Below are 26545 nucleotides of genomic sequence, written 5' to 3' on the forward strand. Positions count from 1 at the left end.
TCTGACTACCTGTCTGTCTCCAGGTGGATGGAGGTGATCAGGAGTGCTGCCGGGAGGATGACCCTTCTCGTTCCCAGAGTCCCCGCCGAGCTCAACAGGAAGTGACACGCCCAGCTCAACAGGAAGTGAGACGCCCAGTTCCACAGGAAGTGAGCCGGACCACTGGGGGTGTTGAAGGGGCCGGGGTGGGGGGGGGACCTCCCCGACGACCAAAAAGACTTTGGAACCACTGGGTGTCACCACTGGCTGAGAGGAACCGCAACGTTCTGAAGAATACATTCTACTAACCTTGTGTAGAATAAATGAGTGTTTATTCAGCTGTGTCCTGAGTGAGGTTTATTCCCTCGTAATCGAGGGGTTAAAGCGAGGTGTGTGTCGAGACAGTAAAGGCAAGTGTACTTCTCAGGCTGGAAGAATATGGAGGCATGTTGGTGTCGCTATGCTTCTTATTATGACATGGGAGAAACATGCTAACAGTTGGTTAGAATGTTAGCACGTTGCATGCTAAAGGGGGGTTAGCATGTAGAATGGCGGGAGAGTTGAGCGCAGTGAGGAAGACGTAGAGCAGGTTGAGATGAAGGAGTGATGAGGGCCCAGTGTCCTCATTTAAGGACGAAAGTGTATTTGAGAGTTAAAGTAACGTTGAGGGTGGACGGAGCAGCAGAGTTAAGAGGGTTTGAGGAAAGTATTCAGGCCTGCTTCAGTCTGAAGTGGATTGAAATTAAAACATTTTCTTATCGTTGGTTTATTTTCCGACCGACGATGCAAAGTTCGGTCAGTTATGGAAAGCGAACTTGTATAGGCTAGAGTAGAGATAACATTACCACCGATAGTATAACTGTTTGATTTTTTTATTGCATTTTTTTCAACCTTATTTAACTGCGTTAAGGCCAGTCTTGTGTGTGAAAGGGAGATGTATTTTTCTGTTTCTGAAGCAACGGTACATTAATGAAGGGATTCTGCTGAAGATGCATCGATCTGGGACATGGATGGGGATCAGATCAGCAGTGCTTTGCTGCCAGAGTAAATAATCAAGAGTTTACTTTATGGCTTAACTTGTAATCCAGTTCAATGTTCTGGTGCTGTACCTATAAAGTTGTTCATGTCTTTAACCTCTTTAATTTATTGTTTGTTGAGGGTCTGTGTGGAGATGATGTGATGACAAACTATGCAGTGTTTCATTCACGTTTCTTGTAGAGACAAACAGAGACGAGACATTTTACCGCCGTATAAGAAGCGGTTGAAGAGATCTGTGCTCACAGCTGGAGGCCGAATGACGTGAACCGTTGTATTATTTAGGATGTTTCTATGAAAACTGGAATATTTCATTGTGTGTGTGTGTGTGTGTGTGTTATTATTTGCATAGCTGGTGTATAATTAACACCCTAACCAAACCATCATCTCACCTCGGCTGAAGTTCTCAAGTATCCAAACTTTTATAAAATGTTTAATGAGCTTGTGATCTGTTGTCATGCCTTGTGTTACTGCATTGTTCAACAAATAAAATAAAGTTTTTCTCGCAGCCCCTCTGTTCACGTTGATGTTATAATTAATACGGATGATTCTGCAGGATGGCTTCACCTGGGGGTCAAATACAGTAATAGTGGGCAGGAGGTCTGTGCATTACATGTGAATACATATACTCATAACGTCGGTTTGGCCTTTTTTGCAAACCTCACGGTTACACAACCGAAAAAAACATGACATGACTAAACATGACTGACACTTGGGGATAGAGTGAACAAAGATGGTGATCTTTGTTCCCTCTCTCTGCTTCGGAGAACACAAAGCCTGACGTGCCCAGACAGCTCTGGCAAGGAGACCAGATGAAAAAAGCCGGTTTGTTTTCGACCGAAAAAGGGAGTGGTGTAATCCATTCTTCTGGCTCCTGTCCACGAAGACCTGCTAGTTTTAGTTGTTTCTCGGCGAGGTTCAGTCTGAGTGACTCAGCCGTTGGAAGAACCCTTCATGAGAAACACCGCGCGTTACGTGTTACGCGTCAACGACCAACAACCAAATCCGCCCCTGACCGAACCCAGAGCACCGAGTCCACGATGTAGTTAATGAGACGAGGAGGGCGGAGACCGTGGGGGTATCACCGCCTCTCAGTGCTCACAATGAGCTCCCTAGAAGGAAAGGCTGCCAGGCTGGACCAGATCGGATCACACCTCCACGTCCAGTCCGCTCATAGCTTCTTAATGGACCAGCGGATGACATATTGACCATCCAGTTATAATATTGACCATCACGTTATATGTGGACTGCTAACCACGGTAAGGAGGCTTTATTGATGGAGTAGGCTTCTGCGTAATGTTGTGGGGAGTTTTGGTGAGTTCATAGCGCTTTGGATCAGCAGCTGTGGAATGCCGCAGGACTTTGCACTTAAGTTCAACTAATATCATACAATATCATAACAGTATCACTATCATACTGGGTAGACTGGAGTCGGCCAATACTATGGGGCATGCCTATGGGTTGTTATGTTGTTAAACGGCTTGAATTCCTCTGTATTCCTCAGGGGGCTCCTTGGTAATCTCTCGCTGTGTCGGACGCGCTGTCTGGGGGGTTTAAGGCGGACCTACACCAACTTATCCGGATGAAAGGGGCATGGAGATGCTCCGGCGCTCCTCGGTGTTCGCGGCCGAAGTGATGGACGTGTTTGACCGCTCGCCCACCGACAAGGAGCTGGTGTCCCAGGCGAAGGCGCTGTGCAGGGACTACATCCACTCCAGACTCAACCGGGCCGGGATCGGCTGGACCAAGCCGGACCACGGGCTGTCCGCGGCGGGCGGCAGCGCGCTGGGGGACACCTCGTCAGTCATCCTGTGGCTGGGTGAGTCCGCCGGGCGGGGGGTCTCTTTGCTTGGGTGTCCCGGAACACTGAGGGGGCAATCAGAATGTGAAGGGGTTGCATGTGCCAACCACTCAACCGCACAAATAATTACATTACATTTATTTACTCTTCCAAAGCGACTTAAAATAAATGCATTCAACCATGAAGATACAACCCAGAATGTGCCAAGACAAGAGTCAGCTAAATAAGTATATAGGCCTATATATATATATATATATATTTTTTTTTTTTTTTTTTTTTTCATGGTTCAAGATGCAGTCTTTTATATCCATGCACTATGCCTACCCTAGCTTTAAGAAAGTTTAACCCTAATCTTCACATATACATTTATAGGACTTTTATAATCCTAAGTCTAGGTATAGTTTTTAGATCCGTCTATGTTTTACCGTTGAATTTACTTCTGGGGAAACTTTGACTATGATTTGTGTTGACATTAATTACCAAAGCCCGGTTACATTGCCTAAAATGCCCCCTTCTATAATAGTCTATGTACTGCATAAAGTAGTAATACTAATGTAATGATACACAGGTAGTGATGTTTGTCTGACCAATGAAAATGGTCGACTTATCGCTATGAGAATGGCCAGAGGAAATGCTAACCATTCCTGGATCCTTGGTGCAGCTTTAAAAATCCTGTCTATGTTTACCGTTCAAAACACATTTCCTGCTCATCCTTCCAGTAACCATTGAAGGAAACGATAACTTGTTGTTTCTGCTGTGACTGCTGATTCTGTATTTGATTATTATTGTAGCTGTGTTGATATAACCTTCTTGAGATTTAATCCCTGATCTAGATAAGGAGAAACCGATGGTAGAACAACAAGGTGTCCATATTGAAAACGTTGTTGTTTTTGTTGGTGTTGCTAGGTGACGAGCTGGAGTACCTGCGTCCGAATATCTACCGTAACGTGGCGAAGCAGCTGAACATCACTGTGGCGTCAGAGAGCATCGTGTCGGACGCCTTCCTGGCCGTTGCCGCGGAGATCTTCTCCACAGGTACGTCTGGAGAAAGACACCCCTTAACCCTTAACTAAACACACCTCTAGCTGATGGACCCTTAACTAGACACACTTTTACCTGATAGACCCTTAATTTAACACACCTTTACCCTGATGGACCCTTAACTAGACACACCTTTACCTGTAAGGACCCTTAACTAAACACACCTTTACCTGTAAGGACCCTTAACTAAAGACACCTTTACCTGTAAGGACCCTTAACTAAAGACACCTTTACCTGTAAGGACCCTTAACTAAAGACACCTTTACCTGGACGGACCCTTAACTAAACACACCTTTACCTGATGGACCCTTAACTAAACACACCTTTACCTGTATAGACCCTTAACTAATTGGATACACCACCTTTCCCCTTATAGACCCTATAAGGGGAACCATTTCTCTCGGCTATTTGAGACATTTAAGACATTAAGGATAAGGGTGTCGGTCTCCCAGCTGGAAGCCTCTGGGGTCACCCCCTCATATCCTAGAGCTAGATGACCCCTGACCCCTACCTGCTCCCGGACTTCCTGTAGAGCGCCTGCTGAACAACTGAATAGTGTAAAGAAAGAACTGAGGAATCCATGTTGGCATGAGCGCACACACACACACACGCCCACACACACACACACACACACACACACACACACACCTTTACAGTACACTTTACTTTTATTGTGAAGGAACACACTTCCCCTCATGTGGTCAATGGAGGCTCTTTTGTTTGGTTTCACTTTATCCGGCTTACGGGAATTAAAGTTGAGGGGGTGAGGGGGGTGGGGGGGAGCTGAATGGCCCCTTATAAGGTAAACTGTTCCTCTCTGTGGTTTGTCATGACAACAGCTGTGACCCCACCCTGGAGCCAGCACAGAGGAGAACAAACACACACGCACACACACACACACACACACACACACACACACACACACACACACACACACACACACACACACACGCATACCATCAACAGAGACACACACATACACACACTCACACTCCCTGAGGAGAAAACAGAATTAGAGGACCCAGCATAACAAAGACATAAAGTAAACAAACACAGTCACTCAAACACACATACACTTTCACTCACTCAATCACTCACTCACACACACACACACACACACACACACACACACACACACACACACACACACTCAGAGAGGAGTACAACAAAATTATAACAACCTTATTTGTAAAACACAATTTTAAAACCGCTTTTTACAGAGTGCTTTGACTGGCAAAATAAAAGCATGATAACTTTAAAGTTGCATTTAAGTTACTTTAGAGTAACTTAGTTACTTTAATCACGGTTAAATGAACTCAAATTGTATTGGCAAAAAATTGGAAGCCAGCGTTGTGTTGTGGTTGGAAGTTAAGTTTGTCCTGGAGGTGAGATCCTCCTTGAGGAAGTTCTGGAGGAGAGTAGATTAGAGCCTCAGCCTTATCAAACTAAAACCACGCTCTTATTTGGTGACAAAAGTATGCTGTAAGCAACAAACCAACATTTCCTGAAACACAGAAAAAAAAATCAAATGAAATATTTGAACTGAAACCAATACTATAATTATATATATATTTTTATTGTTTTTATTTAAATCCATTTGAACTATTTTGGTGGAAGTTGTTGCATTGTTTATTACTTTGTGTGTGTGTGTGTGTGTGTGTGTGTGTGTGTGTGTGTGTGTGTGTGTGTGTGTTGATCCATGTGTGTGTGTGTGCGTGTGTGTGTGTGTGTGTGTGTGTTTGTGTGTGTGTGGGTGTGTGTTTGTGTGTGTTCATCTATATGTTTGTGTGTCCTCATCTATGTGTGTGTGTGTGTGTGTGTGTGTGTGTGTGTGTGTGTGTGTGTGTGTGTGTGTGTGTGTGTGTGTTCATCTATGTGCGTGTGTTGGTGTGTTCATCTATATGTGTGTGTTTGTGTGTGTTCATCTATGTGTGTGTGTGTGTGTGTGTGTGTGTGTGTGTGTGTGTGTGTGTGTGTGTGTGTGTGTGTGTGTGCCCCCCAGGCGTGACGTGGGGGAAGGTGGTCTCCCTGTATGCAGTGGCGGGGGCTCTGGCGGTGGACTGCGTGCGTCACGGCCACCCGGCCATGGTCCATACCATCGTGGACTGCATGGGGGAGTTTGTCCGCAAGAGCCTGATCCCGTGGCTGAAGAGGCGCGGGGGATGGGTGAGGATGACTTCAATTACATTTTCAATTCACTTCAATTCAATTTTATTTGTGTAGCCCTTAATCACAGGCACAGTCTCACAAGCCGTGTATTTATAACACCCCCCTGACCCTAGCCCCCCTGAGAGCAAGAAAAAGCTCCAATAATTACAAATAAATAAATATCAGCACTAGATAATTTACATTTATAATCTATAATTATAATAATAAATTTGTATTCTTGTAGTTAAGCGTCCCAGTAGTAGTTTGTGATGCTCTTTGCCTGTTGTAGTAAATGAGCGTCATGTGATGTATCGGATCGGCGCATAGACTTGCGTACTCGCCAATACCCGATACTGCATTTTAGGCAGTATCGGAGGAATTTCCAATACTGGTATCGGTATGGGAACAACTCTACAAAAAAACACAATCGAGTTTAAGAACCACAGCAGTGCAGGGTTCAGCAGTCAGAAGGAAACAAGGTTGGGGATAAAGCAGACAGGGCTTCTCAAAGTGCTTTCTCAATGCAATAACTACAGCTCAAAAAAGTGCATTCCAGGCTCCCAGAGAGCCTAGGAGCACAAATCAGCCAGGGTTTACAGAAGAAGATGTTTATAGTTTATGGCATGGTTTGGGTCGTGAGTGAATCAAAGGGTTTACTGGATGTGTGTTTCCAGGACCCCAGACAATGGGGCGACTCTGTGATAGATAGAGGGGTATACTGATACACTAACACCTATAAAGTGCTCCAACAATAAGAACAGATCCCTTTTTGCTCAAACAGTCCCCCAAGTTTACTGAATTGAATAGTTAAAAGGCTGGACAGCTCTTTGTTTTATAAAATCATAGCTGCTCAAAAGTATTTTTACTTTAATTCTGATTTGATTTGAGTCCAAAACAGTCTGTTACAGACTTTAATTACAGTAATAACCTCCAGCAGACATTCACCCTAATTCTGCTCTTTGAAGTTGAAGTAATGGTTCAGACCGCGGTCACCAGACATCCAGTACGTTCATCATCTCATCTTCCCATTTAAGGTCATAGGAACATCGAGTCAGCTGTGAATCTCTTCCCCACTGGATCTAGGTCGCTTTAGGACTGACAAACTGAATTAATCCTTTACTGACTAGCATGGACTTAAACAGACCGCTTATCAGGTTATCAATGCCGTGTTTGCATAGCTCTGGATCATTTACTGTCTATGATGAACCCCACATGAAGTCAGAGGGTCTCTGTTAGAGGAGGAGAACAGATGAGATGATCCACAGGCTGGCCAGGGTCCAGACCCCGGGATCTGTTGCTGAGCAGCAAGGCAGAGAGGTCAGAAGGGCCGCAGTGTAACATGGAAACATGGATCTATCTGGGGAATCACAGTATGTCATCGCTCTCTCCCCAGACCCTAAAGGATTGAATGCACCGGTTGTCCCAGTCTCTCTTGTGTTGACGTGTGTCAATTAGTGTCCCTGTGACTAACAAGGACTAATGAGGGCAGGGAGTTGCGTAACCAGACCGAACACAGAAGGTCTGTCTGTCTGTCTGACTGACTGAGGCTCTCTTCTGTCTGCACCAGTGACGTCATTCAACTCATTAACCTGATTGGTTAGTTCTTGTCTTTCAAACAAACTCACTTGTGATAGGTTCATTTTTTTCTTGAGCTCTTATGAGCTCTCTAAGAAAACTCGATCCTGCTTGGTTGGTTCTCTCGGGTTCGTTCCAGGACACAGAAGGCTAGGAGGAGAAGGGATTGATTGGGGCTGTGTCAGCAGCCTCCTGCTGTTTGCTTTATTACCTGTGAGAAGGTTCCAGCTGCAGCCTGGCCCGGTCACATGACCTCACATGACTCCCAGGTGTTCCAGTAGGAAGACATTTTAAAATAAACATTAGGGAGCCTGTCTCGAATGGGAGCTACAAAATGGAGTCGTCAACTGTTCATTTATTATAGAATTCTTGTTGAAAGTATCATACCGCCATATTATCAACTCAGAACTGTTTTTCAGTACTGTATATTCTACCACAGCCCAGCACGGTAGAACAAACAGCCTTTTGAGATGCTTTAGTATTGTAGCGACCCTGTATGCAGCGGGGGGGGGGGGGGGGGGGGGCGGCCCGTTGCTAGGTTACTTGTTTATGTTTTATGATTGGGCCTCGCGTTACCGTTGGGAATTATCGTTGGGAGTTACCGATAGTTATACCGTTCTGAATGTGGACAGTTGGTTGGTTGAGCAAACCCTGGATTCGACATTGCCTCAGCCTCGTGTCTGAGAACGTTACAGTATTTTATATTTCATATAAATGCACGTTGTCATTTTTTAAATGCATTCCAAGATTCTAACACTCGACTACCCACACTATCCAGAGCGACTCACAGTGCCTCTGATTCTCCAGGTGGAGGTCTGAGTGGTGAGGTACTGTGATCAGTGTCTCCATGTTCTGGGTCTTTCCCCTGTTCCTCTGGTTCTGACCACTCCCTCTCCCCCCACCCCCCCTCCTCCCAAGGTGGACGTCACCAAGTGTGTGATCAACACGGACCCCAGCTTCAGAGCTCACTGGCTGGTGTCGGCCGTCAGCACCTGTGGCCAGTACCTGAAGGCGGTGGTCTTCTACATGCTGAGGGAGAAGTGAGCCCTGCTCAAGGGCACTGTGGCGGGAGGACTGGGTTTGGTCGGCCTCCCTGCTGCCAGCCTCCTGAGAAGAGGAGCATGTGTTTGGATACGTTTACACCAGAGAACCTGATTGTTTACATGGACCCACCGTGACGTATTCACCCTCACGCACACACCTGGATCTGCCTTGTCTCCGCGACTCTTGTTGGACAGCATTTGTGTTGATGAAAACGTTTGGGAACCGCATGAAATAATCGGTTTGTTCAAAAGATGTTTGTTTGTTGTTTTGTTTTTTAATGGATCCCATAACCGTTTCTAAGGTTGTTTTGATTTATATTAATTTATACCATTAACGGATATAATATATACATATTTCTATAATAGGAATCTAGCATTCTTATCTGGCAAAACACAAAGCAAGCGTTGTTTTGTGCGATTCTAAAATTAGACGCCACACATGCTTTGCATAGCGATCGAGGCGCCCCCTGGCGGAGGAAATGTGCGGACAATGTTCCTGGAAATGTCGTCCAGACGGCGGTTCAATTCGCATGAAGTCAAGCCAACAGAATTTGATCACAAAGGAGTCTAATTTAGAAGTGAGCACACAAGCCACATATAATACCACTATGCACACGTTTTTTGCACTCTTTAATACACTTTTGTGTATTACATAGGCTACACATGTGTGTTAACATGTTTTTCACGGAGAGAGAGAGAGAGAGAGAGAGAGAGAGAGAGAGAGAGAGAGAGAGAGAGAGAGAGAGAGGCCGTTACTTCAGTCTGATAAACGGTCTCCAGCCACAGAAATAAAGCACTTTAATTTTAATGTTTTTTTTGTTTGTATCACGAGTAGAAAGCACCATATGAATAAAACCACGATGGTCTGGCATGAAGCACTCAACGTAATATAGAATAAATTGTTGTTAATGCAATAAACTGCTGTGGACTGTGGTTGAGCACAACCATGGGGCCCTCAACGAGATTCGTTGTTTCCGAGTCGGTTGACGGGGTTACATGCAAGGGCCACATCCAAGGATATGTGCAGAAAGTTGTTCTCCATCAATATAATCATTTTTATTTCAACCGTTTTATTCGTTTGTTTTGGTGCAGAAATAGGACTATTCTAGCAGGCCTTCATATGCAAGATGTATAGATTTTTTTGAATATCAGTTTGTGTTGTAAATCGTATGAGGAACACTAAAGGCACTAGATTATTCTGTATTAAAAATATGAAAGCATGCATGGGCAGAACTTAGATTTCAACCGACACCGTGTGACGCAATATGTGACAGAAGTCACGGGACGGGAGGACAGATCCGTTTACCGTTTATCGTGTTTACCGAGAGAAACTCATCGTCCGTTACTAATCTAAAACCTCCAAGTAGGAATGTATTTTCAAAATATAATTGTACGTATTTATTGTTTTTATTTTACAGATTGGTGATTTTTTTAAATTCATTTATTTCTATTATTATAATTGCTAAAGTTAATATATATATATTTTTTTATAAGTTTTTTTTGACGGGTTCTGTAAACGTAGCATTTTTAAGAAACCCCAAAGAACTAACCTCCGCCCAAAAAACAACATCCTATTGGCTGAACAGCGCACGTCCCGCCCTCTTTTCTGAATTCCGCAGCAGAGCTCGCCCTCTGATTGGCCAAGAGGTTCAGAGTGCAAGGGCCATAACAAACAAGACCGTCGGGATGGACGCAGGTAGGGCAGGATCTCCACGTCAATAACAATGGCTTTTAATCGTTTTTTTGTATTTAAACATACTAACAGCATCCGTATGTTACATATGCGAATAAACCTCAATCCCTGACACCGAACGTCGCAAAATCCCGACCATACACAGCACGTTATTGCTGTGTTTAGCGTCGTTAGCACGTTAGCATTGTGATACCGTGAGGTGGCCTTAACATCCCAGAGACTGAACAGCGCTTTAAATATCACCCCCCCAACATTGTATGTCGTCAGATCGGCAGCAGACAGACACATACAGCAGTGATTAGCCCCTCCGAAACATGAGATTCAAGGCTTGAGACAGCTGTCCTTGGGAGGCATTGAGTAACACAAGACAATGAGTCAAAACAGTCGATATAACTTCATCTGAGGGTCAGATTAAAGGTCCTAGCCTTGGCACGAAGCTGGATATGACTGGTGGATGGAACAACTCTCTTATAGGATCGCAATAAACTTATTTTTCTATGGCGCTTGTCGTGACGTCACGTTTTGTTTAAGAACGTGACGTCACCGCCCGGCTCAGCAGCCAGCCGTCCATCAGTGACATCAGTCCAAACAATGACGCATTATTAGACGTCTCCTGATCCCGCACTTGTTTTGTGTTGGTAACCATTTTCTGATGTTCACATGCCAAATTAGGTGGTAGGATGTGATTTGATCGATGTGTGGGTTTTTGTTTGACAGCTACGTTGACGTACGACACACTTCGATTTGGAGAATTCGAAGACTTTCCAGAGACCTCAGAACCCGTGTGGATCTTAGGGAAGGAATTCAACGCACTCACAGGTGGGTCTGTACTGTCTAACTCCTACCTGCTCCTTAATGACCTGTCTCTGTACTGTCTAAACCTACCTGCTCCTCCTTAAATGTGACCATGTCGTTGTGTTTTTGTTCCTGCTCCCGCTCAGAGAGAGATGACATCCTCGCAGACGTTACGTCGCGACTGTGGTTCACGTACAGAAAAAACTTCCAGCCAATCGGTGAGTTAAGAAAGGTTGATGATCTCTATGTTTTTAATTTCATCATGATCATAAGTTAGGTATCTATTAGATAGACAGAAAATGATTACAGTTAGGTCTCTAGTAGAGATGGAATATCATCACAGTTAGGTGTATGTTACAGATGGATGTACCAATGGTTTAGAAGAGGTGGTCAGGGCTTCATGTCTACTTAATTTACGCACTTATTGTATGTTGTACATGCTGGCACTTATAGTACTTAGTACTTAGCATTGTGTTGCACCTTATCCTAGCTGTCTTTGTTGTATATGGGGAATGGGTTAACCTAGTGATTGTTAGTGCTTGGCACTTGGTTCTATGAACATCCTTACTGTACCGACAGAGATATATTGTTTCTCTTTCTTCTGACAAATATACTTATTGAAAGTCGCTTTGGATAAAAGCGTCTGCTGAATGCACTAAATGTAAATGTAATGTGTTTGTCTTCCCCGGTGGTCCAGGGGGTACCGGCCCGACGTCGGACACTGGCTGGGGATGCATGCTCCGGTGTGGGCAGATGATCCTGGGACAGGCCCTGGTCTGCAGACACCTTGGGAGAGGTGGGTCTGAATCTTAAAGGTGTAGCTCATTACACATTCATAATCAGAAAGGTGGAGGTTGTAACTCTGAGAGGTGGAGGTTGTGACTGTAACCCGGTTGTGTCCCCAGAATGGCGGTGGGATAAAGGCCAGCGGCAGAGGGACGCCTACGTCAGCCTCCTCAATGCCTTCATCGACAAGAAAGACAGCTGCTACTCCATCCATCAGATCGGTGAGCACCAACCCCGGCTCCTATCAATGTTATGGATCAGCTAACGCTGATCGATCACTGCTGATCAGTCAGACCAAGCTCATTCTCCCAGGAAGGTTTTATATCTTTGTTGTATACAGGGAATGGGTTAACCTAGTGATTGTTAGTGCTTGACACTTGTTTCTATGAACATCCTTACTGTACCGACGATAATGATATATTGTTATATTGTTGTTTCTCTTTCTTCTGGCAAATGTACTTATTGTAAGTCGCTTTTTGGTAAAAGCGTCTGATAAATGCCCTGAATGTAAATCATGGCACTTTTATCTCACTGCTTTGTAAGTAACTCTTGTGTTTGTCCCCCCAGCCCAGATGGGCGTTGGCGAGGGGAAGTCGATAGGACAATGGTACGGACCAAACACAGTAGCCCAGGTGCTCAAGTGAGTACCCTCACCTCAAAGCTGCTTGGTACTGGTCTGTAATGTTTTAAGGTCTCCTGCCATTTAGGGTTAATGTACTTGTGTTTATGTCCACACCAAGTGACACAAAGCAAGCACATTTTCCCCCTTGTGTGCACAGAGAAGTTGTATTGTAAATCTCACTTAACTCAAGGGTGTTAGCATCTCTGACTTGTACATACTTTCTCTCTCTCAGGATCGTAGAACATTAGAATGTATCTAACTGTCTCTCTGTCAGGAAACTTATCTAACTGGCTCTCCGATCTAACTGTCTCTCTGTCAGGAAACTTATCTAACTGTCTCTCTGTCAGGAAACTGATCTAACAATCTCTCTGATCTAACTGTCTCTCTGCCAGGAAACTGGCCATGTTTGACCGGTGGAGCCGGCAGGTGGTCCACGTTGCCATGGACAACACGGTGGTCATCGAAGACATTAGTGAGTCACTCCTCTCTTCAACCTTTATTTACAGCCTAAACTCTAAAGATTCTGACACTTATACCATGACTTTAAGTGGACCAATAAGGTGTGAATTGTATTTTAATAAACTACATTTGACTCAACTTTTAGATGGCCAGTTTTACTTAATATATTTGTTTTGCCCACCCCAAGTTGTACCTGTCAACAATACACTTTATGACTGCTTTTTGTATATAATATATAATACATCTATGTATAGATACATCTATAGATATAGATATATCTGTATCTATAGATAGAGATAGATATAGTTATACCTCTGTATATAGATGGATCGATAGATATCTATCTCCTGCTAGCAGTGGTAGTTTATTGCCCGTCCTCCTACTGCTCCAGAGGCTCATGTCTAACCCTGGTCGTGTCTCGGCTGCAGAGCGTCTGTGCATGCCCTGGCTGGACTACGGGGGCGCGTGTGCAGACCTGGGGGGCGCTAGCGCGCTCAACGGCTGCCTGGAGGGTGCGGGGGCCATGGCAGAAGAAGAGGGCCCCCTGTGGAGGCCCCTGGTGCTGCTCATCCCCCTCAGGCTGGGCCTGACGGACATCAACGAGGCCTACATCGAGACGCTGAAGGTGAAGAACCACACTGTTCTGTTAGACAGTGTCTGTAAAGCATGGTTAGAGAGGCTTTAACTCAGTCTGGATTCAGCTCTGGCCAAAGTGGCCATGTCCCCTCATGTGGTATCACGGGAGGGGAAATCTGCCTTCACGATGCAGATTCTCTGTCTCTGTCTCTTTCTGTCTGTCTCTCTTCCCCCCCCCCCCACATCAATATAACCACACTAGTGTTTAGTGTCTCTGTCTTGTCAGTCTATGTGTGTTCACATCAATAGAACCACGCTAGTCTTTAGCTCCTCTCTCTCTGTGTTCACAGCAATGCTTCATGCTGCCTCAGTCCCTGGGTGTGATCGGAGGGAAACCAAACAGCGCCCACTACTTCATCGGTTACGTAGGTAAGTTTGCGACAGGTTGATCATTTGAAGATTAACGTTGGATTGGTCGAGTCATCTGGTTACCTGATATCAGAAGTGTCAACTGAGACATATGAGACATATCAATTCAGCCAATACTGAAGATTATCCTAGGCGGAAGTTCCGGTGTGACAGCTGGACTGTGGGGTAGACAGTCGGATGAAGCAGCCTCACGAGTCAGGTTCATTGGTCTCTGGGGCTGGGTCAGGCTGCATACCATCCACTCATCAGAGTGGATGAGTAATTGCACCTCAGGTGTGCAGCCTCCTCAGCTCCAGAGTCAGATGAACCTGACTCAGGCAGGTGAGGCTGCTTGAACCGGCCAGCAACCACACACAGTCCACAAGGACATTGATAGAATTAAAAATAGATAAGAATAAAACTATATACACAATACACTACAAAACTAAAATAAATGTTTACTGTTGAGGTAGATATTGACTAGTCTTTGCTTCATGACTGAAGCTATACATGATGGACCCCCTGTATTATATACAAGTGTCTGTATTGCCAAACATGACAAGCTGAACTGTATCTCCATGGTAACGGTGCCCCCCAGGGGAGGAGCTGATCTACCTGGACCCCCACACCACCCAGCCGTCCGTGGAGCCCAGTGACGATGGCCAGGTGCCCGACGACACCTACCACTGCCAGCACCCGCCCTGCCGCATGCACATCTGTGAGCTGGACCCCTCCATCGCCGCGGTACGCACCCAGTGGGGGGTCACATGACCTGGGATCACCTGCTGTAGATCCAACATGGAGGGCAAATGTCTTCGGAGTTTATATTGTTTTCCTGTTTCCAAATGAAGGATATTGGGGGCAGGACAGGATGGGGTAGCTGTGATTGGCGTGTCCATTAAAAAACAAGGCCTTGGTAGTGTTGTTGATCTTCAGAACGTAAGATGGATGTTTAGTTTCAAACTGGTGTGGAGTGGTCCCTCCTTAGGGAAATGTGATCTGACCGGTGTAACGTCAGTCCCTCTCATTACGTCTGTCCCTCTCATTACGTCTGTCCCTCTCATCACGTCTGTCCCCACCTCCTCCAGGGCTTCTTCTGCAAGACGGAGGACGAGTTTGACGACTGGTGCATGCGCATCCGACGGGTACGTAACCATAAGGTAGAACAGCGTGACTCCTTCCCGTCCTTGAAGAGTTGTGTTAACGCTGCGTTTCCTCCTGCAGTTGTCGTGCAACCGAGGGAGTCTCCCCATGTTCGAGCTGGTGGAGAGCCAGCCCTCCCACATGGTCAGCGTGGACGTGCTGAACCTCACCCCTGGTAACTACCTCCCCCTCCCCCCTGGCTACATCCCTGAATCTCTACAGACCCTGCAGGTCGAGGGTCTGATGAGGACCTGGTTCTGTTTCATTGTTTCAGTGTCCACCAGCTGCATGTTAGTCAGTGCATGCTTTAGAAATGGAGAGCAGAGACACATAATCAATTCAGATGTAGAGCACATTCCGTTGATTGCGGCCCCGTCCACACGGAAACTTTTTTTTTGTTGTGAAAATGCATAAGTCTTTTGGGCCGACCGTCCAGACGGATGAGCCGTTTTCGGTGGCCGAAAACACACTTTTTTTAAACCAGGTCCCAGGGTGGATAAGATAAAAACGGCCCTATGCGTTTTCGTGTTCGGATTCGACACCAGATACGCAAACGATGACGTCATTTTCACTTCACACATAAAACGAAGCATCAACAACTTAGTTAGCGTTGCGGGAGTTTATTAAAAAAAGACGTTTTCCAAGTCTGTTATTTACCTGTAGATGTTTCCAGGAAGTCCAAACAAGTCGATTACCGGCTACCGTAACAAATATAATAGAGACGCAAACAAATTTCAAACAGCCAAGTATCAAGAGGGGAGATTCAATTTGTTGGCGCCTCTATTATATTTGTTAAGGTAGCCGGTAATCGACTTGTGTGGACTTCCTGGAAACATGGACCTATGGGTAAGGCACAGACTTGGAAAACAGTCTTTTTGAATAAACTCCCACTACGCTAACTAAGTTGTTGATGCTTTGTTTTATGTGTAGGGACCCTAATCATGCTACTGCAGAGGTTTGGTGCTTTTTTTTAGCTATATTAGTTGTTAAAAAATGCCGCTTTGGAAGTGTTCCGCGGTGCCCCTAGCCAATAACATGGAAGCCAAACATTGCGCCGGTTAAACTCTTATACTCGATTATCAACGAAAAAAGGGTCTGGAGGGCTTATTTGATGTGTGTACATGCCAAAAAAAAAGACCCTGGGTTCAATTTTCGCCGGAATTACACTTTAATGACCTGTCTAACCCCTACCTGCTCCTTAATGACCTGTACTCTCGTGTCATGCTACAGTCAATCAGACCCAGGGGTTGAAAAGTGTAATCATACCTCCCCTTCCCTCCTGCTGATCCCCTCTACGCAGACTTCTCCGACTCGGACCGACTGGAACGCTTCTTCGACTCAGAGGACGAGGAGTTCGAGATCCTGTCCCTGTGACAGGATTCCCCCCCCCCTCCCCACGACCCCAGAAACACTAAGAGACGCTTCCTTAACCCCGGACTCTCCATCCCTCCTCTGGAGCGGCGGAGGAGGCGTGTGGAGGAGGAGGAGAGATCATGAGCCACGCGGCGGCGTTCCTCCTCTTCTCCCGCTTCGCGAGTCGTTGCCATGCGCCCCCCCGCAGCAGCAGGAGCCCGGGACCCCTCCTGTCTGCCCCCCACCCCCCCCTCCATTCGAGTCTTAACACTTTGAAGGTTGATTTTCTTGAAGTGATATACGGTGCCTTCCCCCGCCCCCCCCCCTCCCAGCAGATGGGCCGTGCGTACGGTTTCTGTTGTCGCCCGGACACGGCGGCTCGCACCTCAACCCACGGCTTGCACAGTTCTCTCTCTCTCTAACCCCCCCCTCCCGTGTCTTCTAACAGCCTGTGAAGGACGCTGCCCCCACCCCCCCCCCCCATCCTCCTCGTAACTTGTGTTTAATTGTTCCTGCAAAACTACTCTGATAGAAATCTACAAAGATCCACACACCACTTCACTCGAAGGCTATTTATTTACGCAGAAACACCAACCGCATACACAGACGACAGAACAACTGACGTGTAACATCAAGGATACAAAAAAAGGTAAAAAATAAAATGATCTGTTGAAATCAGACTGGCATCCAGCTGATCATTCCACGTGTTCTGGGATTCCCCCCCCCCCCCCCCCCACAAAGTCTTCAACGTGATGCGGTGTTGAGGGGGTGAAGTGTGTGTGGTCTCACTGGTCTGGAAGGAAGTTCCGGCTTCCAGGAGTCCCGGTTTCCCAAAGACCAGGAGAAGGGTCTGGCCAGTGGGGGGGGATGTCTGCGGGTCTGCCGGTTTACTGCCACAGCGCTCCGATTGGCCGGTCCTCTGCGGCGGTCAGTGCTCTCATGCTGAGACGCTTGATGTTATCGTGAACCTCATCCATGCTCTGAGACGCATCGATGACCTGGGAGAGAAACGGCAATCGGGACGGCGCCTTATCAATACCAGTCACAATTACACGCTTACTGGGGTAATTAATTGGATCCTTAAATGGAAGGCATGTGGCTCAGGAGGTAGAGCGGGTTGGCTGGTAACTGGAAGGTTGCTAGTTTGATCCCCGGCTCCTCCTAGCTGAGTGTCAAGGTGTCCCTGAGCAAAGCACCCAACCCTCACTGCTCCTGACGGGCTGGCTGTCGCCATTCATTGTTGACACCGCTGTCAATGTGTGTATGAATGGGTGAATGTTAGGCGATATTGTAAGGCGCTTTGAGTTAAGGCCACTGGTTAGAAAAGCTCTGTATAAATGCAGTCCATTTAACATTTCAAGAAATCGATGCGATTTAGTGAAGGAAGGCGCAAGCCGGCATGTCTGTTTGCGTATTCAATGGACAGTGCTGCTGGTCCTACCTGCCAGTTGACGGAGGCGTCGGCCATGAGCTGCTCAAAGCGCCCCTCCACACGTTGCTGGAAGCTGCTGGTCTCGTAGCGCTCGCTCCCAAACTCGCCGCGCTGGGCGGCGGCGCTGGGGTTCAGCTGCAGGAACAGAACCAGGTCCGGCTTAGGCAGGCCCACGTCGGGCGCCTTGCACCAGTCTATGGAGAAGTCCTGGAGACGGAACCGCAGGAGATCAGGTCACCCACCGCCCAGAGCAGACGCTTCTCACTGAGGCGTCTTACTGGGTGTACACCAGTAAGATGTGCTAACTAAGGCGTCTTACTGGTGTACCAGTAAGACCTGTCTAACTGAGGCGTCTTACTGGTGTACCAGTAAGACCCGTCTAACTGAGGCCTCTTACTGGTGTACCAGTAAGACCCTTCTAACTGAGGCCTCTTACTGGTTTACCAGTAAAACGCTTCTAACTGAGGCCTGTTACTAGTTTACCAGTAAGACCCTTCTAACTGAGGCCTCTTACTGGTTTACCAGTAAGACACTTCTCACTGAAGCCTTTTACTGGTGCACACAGTAGGAACCTATCAAGGGCTTTCTAAAATCCACAACAATGTTATCCCTCCTTAGAGGGAGTTCAAGACTACTGGTGGTGGTGGGTAAAACCAAAGCTTAGAAAGGTTGATTTGGACACTCACAGGCTTGGCGCTGGTGAACGCGACCCCAGAAAAGGCGTATCGGTCGATGATCAGAGTGGTGCCTTCCTCCAACTTCTTCTTCATCAGGGGCCTGGAAAGGGTGGCTGGTTTTAGTGTTTTGCATGAATTAAAGTGGTGATATTATGCCACCAGGTGTGAGTGTGACAGTTTGAAATAATCTGCCTTTTCCTGTGTTTTAGTGACACCCACAAGCGGGCGTGTCTACCTAGATGTATGAAGGATAGATAAGCATAATTTTCACTGGGTAGGCTGGTAGACTGATCTATCCAGTGTGTATATCTAGGTGGACACGCCCACTTGTGATGTCACTAAAACACAGGAAAAGGCAGATTTTCAAAACGGCTTATAATGGCTAATCACACACACCTGGTGGCATAACATCCTCGCCCTTTTAAGGCACAGACGTTGTATTCCTTACACAAGCTCCCAGCGGTTGGCGGAGAACAGCAGGTGCACAGTGTGGTCCTCCAGGTCGCTCTTATTCTCCAGGTAGGAGCTGATCAGCTTCCCGATGGTCGTGGTCCTGTCTGTACAGACATGTAGTGTTGGGAAATGTGAGCCCAGATATACAAAGTGAAACATATGGATTTCATTATTAAACATGTGACTTTGAATCCAACAGTATATGTAAAATATGATGGTAAGTAAAACACACCAACTAGGGAACCTCATCATTAAACAGTCTATATAACTATGGTATATTATAAGTATATAATACGGTTGTCATGTGCTTTGACTGATTTAAACCTATTCAATTAAATGAAAGTATGATTTATGAGCAACGTTCTGCAAGAAGTCTCTGAAGCGTTTCGTTGTTGAAGATGTCTGAAGAGATTGAAGCTTCAGAAATCAGGTCAGAAAAAAACCCTAACCCTAAAACGCCAAATGCATGCAGTGCAGATACAAATGAAGGCCCAAGCTGTCAGAGTTGCTGCTGTACGTAAGTTTAGCACCATTTAAAAAGTGTCATTTCTGCCGCTGGGGTCCCAAACAAACCATAAACAGGTAGTGGGGACATGGGTGTTGAGCTGACAGAGGCAGAAATCATGTTCAAGGACGAGTTAATTGGCGCACTTTTCTACACTGGTTCGACAACAACAAATGCAAAGTGTGCTCTTCTAATTTGTTAATTGGCGGAAAGACAGCAACTAGGGTCCTGCAGACTTGGTGGAGACACACGTTGACCTGCAGTTAACCTACATAACGACATCTCTAGTGTAGAGGAGCGGGGAATGGACTCGGATCCACCGCACCTCATATGCAAAGACACCGTAGGACTAACCGGGGAAACGCATCATGCTCGCCGCCCGGCCGTCCTTCTTCAGCGCCTCCACCAGCCGGGTGCACTGGGTGGTCTTACCGGCGCGGTCCACCCCCTCCAGTACGATCAGCGCGCCCCTCTTACACGCCATGGCTCTGGGTTTGTTATCAAAGTGAATCAAAAGGTACTAGTGATGTGATAAAGTAGAGGGGTCCTTCCGCGGTCCTTCCGCCGTTCCAATTGTAAACAACACTTCGCGGGCTCGGTACGGTGGCCGGGAGGCTCGGTACGGCGAGCGAGTCGTATTCTGCTTAGCGTTGTTTGGGAGGGGGGGAATTGCGAAGTTTCCAGAAAATATTTTGTAGGACCGTAACCGTCTAACCGTAATGCTATAATGATTTATACCATATATAGGGCTTTCCTTCTCCCTTTCCTAACTTGCGCCCCTGGAGGCTTGGCCATTAACATGATGGGAAACTTGGTGAACTCTGATCGGTCGATCCCCGGTCTTGCACTTCTCACTTGTTGTGATCTAACAGTGACCGCGCCCCCACCTTCAGTGCGCAATGTACACCTGTTACACCTGTATGCATCTGGCTGGGGCAGAGTAAAGATTGTGAGGAATAGGGGTGCAAAGTGTTTTTATTTGTGGTAATTTGTTACCTCAATGCAATAAGGAAGGGCGCCCGGAGAATTTTTTTTATTTTTTGTATTTATTATTCTATTAATTTTTTTCATTTTACTTTGAAGGCGACCAGCGCCCACCAGAAGGGGGCGCTACAGGCGGCAGCCAATATGGGCCACTCCTTTGGGGCCTACCTAGGTTACATTGTCCTATAATGGTGCAATTACTATGTTACAACTGTCACCCTTTGTTGCTTCGAAACTTTTCCTTCTTTATACACTGATTGATTACATGTTCAGCATTTTATTTTACAATGTGTGCATACTTGTGAATGATCTTTTCCTACTAATAAATGTTATTTAAACCTATGAGTCGTCATTAGGGTCCAGGTGCATCCTTTTAATGCCACCCAAATCAAATATATATATGATCCACACTTATTTAATGTAAGCCTATTGGTTCAAATTAGAATTATATATATATATATATATATATATATATATATATATATATATAAATTATTTGTAATTTGTAATTTGAACCAATAGGCCTACATTAAATAAGTGTGGGTTCACACAGTCTGGATTCAGAGGGACACAAACACAACCTGATGCCTTTCGATTTTGTTTTATTACACCTTGTATGTTTCTCAAACACAAAATCTGGATTGAGAGCTCCACAAACACAACCAGTGTCTCACACTTTACCTTATTACACCTTGTATTGTTTCTTAAAACACAACATCTGGTTTCAGAGCTTCACAAACACAACCAGAGTGCCTCACACTTTGCTCTTATGACAGTGCTGAAGGGCGTCTTTGAGCGCGCTAAGCACCATGTCCACGCTGGCTCGGCTGCTGTTGCACCCCATGAGTCCCACACGCAGCACCTGGGAACCAAGAGAAATGGTAAATGGACTGCATTTATTCAGCGCTTTTCTAACCAGTGGCCACTCAAAGCGCTTTCCAATACTGCCTACAATACTTTACAAAAAATTCACCCATTCAAGTACACATCCCCACACCGACGGCTGTGTCGACCATGCAAGGTGACAGCCAGCTCATCGGGGAGCAGTCAGGGTGAGGCTTCTCGCTCAGGGACACCTTGACACTCAGCTAAGAGGCGGGGATCGAACCATCAACCTTCCGGTTACCAGCCAACCCGCTCTACCTCCTGAGCCACATGCCGCCAGAACAAACACGCCTCACTTTGTCCTCTACACTTCTATATCTGAACAATACAATCCATGTACGGTAGTGAAGGGTCCCCACCAGGCCGACGGAGGGCCCCAGGCCCCCAGACACCTCCACGTTGTGGGTCTTCATGATGAAGGAGGTGATCTCCTTCCAGTTGTAGCCAGGCGGAGCCAGGATGGTGGTCACGGTGGGCAGCCTGGAGCTCTGCACCGGGAGTCACAGCAGGAGGGAGAGTCACTAGGAGGGGACTAGAGTTCTGTTATGGCTGGGGATCGACGCCTAGCTGTAGCTCCCGGCTTCATACAAGCCATGCAGCTCAAAGGGCTTTACATTCATCACATGAGAACCACTGTCATGATGATAATGGCAGGAGAACAACATGAGCTTAGCTTCAAACTAAAACAGGATACTACAAAATAAAACCAGCTTCAATGTGCATTAAGATTTGTCTCAGACAAATTTTTAAAAACAATGAAAATCATAGTAAAGTATTGTACCACTGTTTTCCCTTTATTAATTGTAGCAGTAGAATATACACAGTGGGGTGGGGAGGGGGGGCGCTGACCTTGTCCTTGACAAACAGTTTGAGGCCCATGTCCTCCAGACCGCTGTGGAAGTATTCAGCCACGGTGCGATGTCTCTCCCAGGACTTCTCCAAGCCCTGAGGGAACCACAAGACCAGTTAACCTGTCCTCTCGGCCCTGGGCCAGTCTAGCTCTGTTGGTAGTATGGCACTAACAGTGTCAGGGTTGCAGATCGATTCCCACGGGGGCCACTCATGTATGCACTTAGGAACAACGCCATGCCAAATGTGTGTCATCTTTTAATTGGATAACAAACTCTCAAACACTTTGAGTACCAGTAGTAACTATGTGCAAACTGGGACATAAGCAGCCCTAAATCAGAAGCACCCCTAATTAATTAATGATGAGACACACCTGTTCAACTCCTGTGGAAAGGGTCCACTCTCAAACCTTTGGGTGAGTTACTGAAGAACTATTTAATTATTAACCAACATATGGTTTGTTTAAAGACGTAGCCTGGTATTTTGTTAAGTAGAATTGGTTAAAAGTATGTTGATACAAAGTCCATTAGCCTGACCATGAGCTTTGTAGTTCAAAACAAACTGAAAAGTTAGCTAATCTGTAGCAGCAGTGGCGTTGAGACCAGATGGCCTTTAGAGGGGCCCTATTTACCTGAGACGTATATTTGCCTGATACATTTTACATGCAGATACATCCATTTACCTTTTACATACATACTTTTTAGTACACCTTTTGTGCATAAAATGTACACATTCTATGTGTAACTGTACTTATTTTATTTGTATATTTTTTTGTAATAGTACTTTGTTATTTCGTAACTAGTGCTGCATCAATACAGTTTAAGCCTGATTATTGATCAGCCAATACAAGCTCAGAATCGACCGTGTCCTCACAAGTGGGAGTGGCCACCCAGATGCATGATGGATTAACCTACCAGCCTTTCCAGTGGCCTGTACCAACTGATCTAACCATCAAAAGTCTCCCATTTGATCCTCATAGAGTGGCCCTTGAAGCGGCTCCTCACCTCCTCAGCCAGCATCCTGAGGGCCTCTCTCAGGGAGTAGAAGGCCGACACGGGGCCGGTGTGGTGGTATCTACAGGGGACGGGGAGACACAGCGTCAGAGCCTCGGTCTGGTGGTCCTAGCACAGCTAGAGAACCTCACTGCATTATGGAGAGGCCGTTCTATGGTTCCCTGGCAAAACGGCTAGATGGAGCGTGACGTAGCATAGCAGTTGAAGTGCAATGCTAAGTTAAGTGCTATACTCACCCTTTAATTAATTAATTAAATGCTATTCCCTACCCATTACTAACCTAACTACAACATACTAAATGTTTGATTATTTGGAGATTAGCGTGGTGTGACAGGTGATTAGATTATATTTCACATGAGGAGCAGGGAAGATTTTTTTAGAACTAGTATGTGCTCAGACCACATCAGAGACTAGAACTTTATGGATCCAGCCCCTGGTCCAAGCTAGTCCTGGTCTAGGCTAGTCCTGGTCTCTGCTAGTCCTGGTCCAGGCTAGACCTGGTCCAGGCTATTCCTGGTCCAGGACGGTCCAGAGGTCTTACGTCCTGGCCGGCTTGTCGTCACAGCCCCAGTAGTTGGCAAGCCAGGCCAGGTCCAGGAAGAAGGACACAGGCTTGGTCCTCCTGTTGAAGGCCTTCTGGCTTCGGACACCAGAGGAGGAAGTGTTGTTAATATTGAGAATGTGTTCTTAACGGTTATAACACACTGTTAATGTTGAGGACGTGTTCTTAACGGTTATAACACACACTGTTAATGTTGAGGACGTGTTCTTAATGGTTATAACACACTGTTAATGTTGAGGACGTGTTCTTAATGGTTATAACACACACTGTTAATGTTGAGGACGTGTTCTTAACGGTTATAACACACACTGTTAATGTTGAACGTGTTCTTAACGGTTAGAATAGGGAAGCAGGGGCTACGTTTATGCTGATCTCTCAACACAATGTGTGTTTCTGTATTGACTATACTGTATAATATGATAACATGACTTATTTTCTGTATAATACTATAATACTGTGTGTAATACTGAATGAGTACTCACCAGGCTCTGGGGCTGAAGGAGATGGGGGCTGAACCGGGGGGAGCATTCAGAACCTTCTGGGAGCCTGTGTATAAAATATCAATTCCTGCAAATACAAACGTTAAAAATTAAAGGAAAGTACTATGAAATATAGATTCCTACAAATTCAACCGTGATTAGAGGGAAAGATTCCTACAAATAAAAACGTTATAAATGATAAGGAAAGTGTAAAAAATATAAATGGTTCCTGCATTTTCAGATGCATTTCTAAAAAAGTGGTTAATAATTAGTTATCGCAAACAAACTCAGATTAGATATGGATAGAGATTTATTTGAAAATTGTTCTGCGCCATACGGTATGTCTGATACATTTATACAAAAAAGACAATAAGACAGTTAAACAAGACAGGATAAACAACAGAGTTTCCCTCAGCCAACCACCCCCACCCCCCCACCATACCACATCCCCCCACATTCAACATCAGGACAGAGGACACAAACCCCACTATACATTATGAGTAGGATGTTAAAGTGCAGTTGTGCATACTGTGACAATCCAGCTGGAAAGAAAGTGCATAGTGCTATTTAAAATGCTGTCCTGCAGGTAATTTCTTGTTCATAAGTGTAATACTAGTTGGAATAAATTACCTACTAGCTCAATTTGTTTGGAAATAGGGTAGCCTAAGCCTCCTCCTCCTCCTCCTTAGATACTTGGGCCCTAATGCTTCATCTCTAATTAAAGGCAGTTCCATGGCTAATGAAGCTCCACCTTGTTTGTCCATGTAGAGAGGAGCTCCTCCCATCGACGCCACACAGTCCACCAGGAGCAGGCAGCCGTACCTGAAGACCAGGTGAGTCGTTAAACAGTCTGTATCTTTATACACCTGTAGTCCAGGTGAGCAGTTAAACAGTCTGTATCTCCATATACCTGTAGACCAGGTGAGCAATATACAGGTACACGCTATGTTTATACTGTATACCTGTAGACCAGGTAAGCAATTCAACAAACTATAATGAAATGTATCAACACTCATCAGCTAAGCACTGAGCTCCGACCACAGGCTGGGTAACACTGCTGTATGTATGTGTGTGGAATGATAGTGTAGCGTAGCTCCTTACTGGTGACAGAGGTCTCCGATGCCGTCTAGGGGGTGAAGGACCCCAGTGGAGGACTCTCCATGGGCCAGAAACATTAGGACGGGCCGGTGCTTCGACAGGGCCTGCGTTGGATTAACACAACTACTCGAATACATATGAATATATATGTATGTATGGTTCGCTTAATTTCAACATTTGAGAATATATGAGCTTCATAAACGAATACTTGATAGAGATGATGATGAAAAGCAGTTAAAATGAAAACCGACCTTTTTAATTTCGTCGTTCGTGAAGCAGCCACCAGGGGGTGCTGCAATCTTGTTTACTTTTGCACCTGTAGCGCGGTCAAAGTATGTACAGTCAAAAACGGCATCACAGAACTGCGACCCGGAGGAGTAAATCACGAATCATCAAAAGTAACTAATAAAAAAAAATAAAAACCGAGTCACCGCACCTATCCTCTCCGCCATGTCCGCGGCCCGCTCTCCCCAGATCCCGTTGACCGCCACCAGGACGCCATCCCCCGGCTCCAGGGCGTTGAACAGGGCGCACTCCATGGCCGTGTGGCCGGTGCCGCTGACCGCGAAAGTCACGTTGTTGTGGGTCTGAAACGCGTACTGGATGCCGCTCTTGATGTCACTCATTATCTGGGACACACAAGAAGTGATCAAATCGGCGGGATATTTAACATTTTTTAATTCACAAAAAAAAGTCGTCAGTCAAGATAGAAAGTTAAATACCAGTCCATATCACTAAAAGTCCCCCCACCAACCTCAAACATCTCTGGGTGCATATGGCCGATGATGGGGTTGGCCCCGGCCTCCAGGATCCGCGGGGGGACATTGGAGGGCCCCGGGCCGAACATGAACCGGTGCGGAGCCACGAAGGGTTTGTTGAGGCATGGGGGCTTCGGGACCGACAGAGACGACATGGTTCCTGGGCGACGATGGACTAGACGAGACGAACACAAACTACTGGAGAGAGGTGGACGGATCCACCCCCCTGTCCGACCACTGAGGGCCTTGTGTCAATAATGCGACATGAAGCTTCGTTGTGGTGTCTGTCGTAATATTATACATGTTACAGGTTACATTATGGTTGTTCCACATTTCGTCCAACACAAGTTATTTTCAATGCACCATTTACACACATTTCATACATTTGCTCTG

General features: G+C 46.0%; 5 protein-coding genes across 8 annotated transcripts in view; 3 read left to right on the forward strand and 2 right to left on the reverse strand.

Annotated features, from left to right (window-relative positions):
- Positions 1–1522, forward strand: part of farp2 (FERM, RhoGEF and pleckstrin domain protein 2) — a 36895-nt gene extending 35373 nt beyond the window's left edge. For all 3 annotated transcript variants that reach the window (XM_084472762.1, XM_084472763.1, XM_084472764.1), the window contains exon 27: positions 24–1522. In XM_084472762.1, the coding sequence (XP_084328888.1) occupies positions 24–105 (82 nt within the window). In that variant the 3' untranslated portion in view covers positions 106–1522. The remainder of the gene's footprint in view (positions 1–23) is intronic.
- Positions 1523–2138: 616 nt separating this feature from the next.
- On the forward strand, positions 2139–9576 carry boka (BCL2 family apoptosis regulator BOK a). The gene is made up of 5 exons (XM_084472844.1): positions 2139–2273; positions 2519–2833; positions 3722–3850; positions 5859–6022; positions 8498–9576. Exons 2-5 carry the CDS (start codon positions 2608–2610, stop codon positions 8621–8623), a joined length of 645 nt encoding a protein of 214 aa, XP_084328970.1. The 5' UTR covers positions 2139–2273; positions 2519–2607; the 3' UTR covers positions 8624–9576.
- A 725-nt stretch (positions 9577–10301) lies between these two features.
- On the forward strand, positions 10302–16502 carry atg4b (autophagy related 4B, cysteine peptidase). 2 transcript variants are annotated; one of them, XM_084472422.1, is made up of 13 exons: positions 10302–10318; positions 11033–11134; positions 11257–11328; positions 11808–11906; positions 12016–12117; positions 12464–12536; positions 12911–12990; positions 13406–13602; positions 13904–13982; positions 14560–14705; positions 15050–15106; positions 15186–15279; positions 16405–16502. In XM_084472422.1, the coding sequence occupies exons 1-13, from the start codon at positions 10309–10311 to the stop codon at positions 16476–16478; spliced, it is 1185 nt and encodes a 394-aa protein (XP_084328548.1). In that variant the 5' UTR covers positions 10302–10308; the 3' UTR covers positions 16479–16502. The 2 variants fall into 2 exon arrangements, with proteins under 2 accessions (XP_084328548.1, XP_084328547.1); XM_084472421.1 differs by having other exon boundaries at positions 15186–15276; positions 16387–16502.
- Positions 16503–17177: 675 nt separating this feature from the next.
- Positions 17178–20114, reverse strand: dtymk (deoxythymidylate kinase (thymidylate kinase)). Its single transcript, XM_084472423.1, has 5 exons — positions 19879–20114; positions 19015–19123; positions 18576–18666; positions 17899–18096; positions 17178–17455 (listed from the first exon to the last, which is right to left on the reverse strand). Exons 1-5 carry the CDS (start codon positions 20006–20008, stop codon positions 17345–17347), a joined length of 639 nt encoding a protein of 212 aa, XP_084328549.1. The 5' UTR covers positions 20009–20114; the 3' UTR covers positions 17178–17344.
- Positions 20115–21093: 979 nt separating this feature from the next.
- agxta (alanine--glyoxylate and serine--pyruvate aminotransferase a) lies at positions 21094–26381 on the reverse strand. The gene is made up of 11 exons (XM_084473094.1): positions 26149–26381; positions 25831–26023; positions 25646–25710; positions 25398–25498; positions 25048–25118; positions 24300–24384; positions 23797–23895; positions 23247–23316; positions 22243–22338; positions 21753–21881; positions 21094–21370 (listed from the first exon to the last, which is right to left on the reverse strand). Exons 1-11 carry the CDS (start codon positions 26305–26307, stop codon positions 21263–21265), a joined length of 1176 nt encoding a protein of 391 aa, XP_084329220.1. The 5' UTR covers positions 26308–26381; the 3' UTR covers positions 21094–21262.
- Between the last annotated feature and the right edge of the window lie 164 nt (positions 26382–26545).

The sequence above is a fragment of the Micromesistius poutassou genome (assembly GCF_964030765.1).
Source record: "Micromesistius poutassou genome assembly, chromosome: 9".
NCBI lineage: Eukaryota > Metazoa > Chordata > Actinopteri > Gadiformes > Gadidae > Micromesistius > Micromesistius poutassou.

What these genes read in the sequence shown, in the direction of transcription:
- atg4b (XM_084472421.1), top strand. An exon ending in CTGCAGACACCTTGGGAGAG is followed by an intron (nt 11,907 to 12,015) that starts GTGGGTCTGAAT and finishes TTGTGTCCCCAG; the next exon opens with AATGGCGGTGGGATAAAGGC. An exon ending in GGTGCATGCGCATCCGACGG is followed by an intron (nt 15,107 to 15,185) that starts GTACGTAACCAT and finishes TTCCTCCTGCAG; the next exon opens with TTGTCGTGCAACCGAGGGAG.
- agxta (XM_084473094.1), bottom strand. Translation starts at nt 26,307, where the DNA reads ATGTCGTCTCTGTCGGTCCCGAAGCCCCCATGCCTCAACAAACCCTTC. An exon ending in TCTCTACATGGACAAACAAG is followed by an intron (nt 24,385 to 25,047) that starts GTGGAGCTTCAT and finishes TTGTATTTGCAG; the next exon opens with GAATTGATATTTTATACACA. An exon ending in AACTGTTTGTCAAGGACAAG is followed by an intron (nt 21,882 to 22,242) that starts GTCAGCGCCCCC and finishes CTCCCGGTGCAG; the next exon opens with AGCTCCAGGCTGCCCACCGT.
- boka (XM_084472844.1), top strand. Translation starts at nt 2,608, where the DNA reads ATGGAGATGCTCCGGCGCTCCTCGGTGTTCGCGGCCGAAGTGATGGAC. An exon ending in CGCGGAGATCTTCTCCACAG is followed by an intron (nt 3,851 to 5,858) that starts GTACGTCTGGAG and finishes TGTGCCCCCCAG; the next exon opens with GCGTGACGTGGGGGAAGGTG. An exon ending in TGAAGAGGCGCGGGGGATGG is followed by an intron (nt 6,023 to 8,497) that starts GTGAGGATGACT and finishes CCTCCTCCCAAG; the next exon opens with GTGGACGTCACCAAGTGTGT.
- dtymk (XM_084472423.1), bottom strand. Translation starts at nt 20,008, where the DNA reads ATGGCGTGTAAGAGGGGCGCGCTGATCGTACTGGAGGGGGTGGACCGC. An exon ending in GAGCATGATGCGTTTCCCCG is followed by an intron (nt 19,124 to 19,878) that starts GTTAGTCCTACG and finishes ATGTCTGTACAG; the next exon opens with ACAGGACCACGACCATCGGG. An exon ending in GCCAACCGCTGGGAGCTTGT is followed by an intron (nt 18,667 to 19,014) that starts GTAAGGAATACA and finishes CACCCTTTCCAG; the next exon opens with GCCCCTGATGAAGAAGAAGT.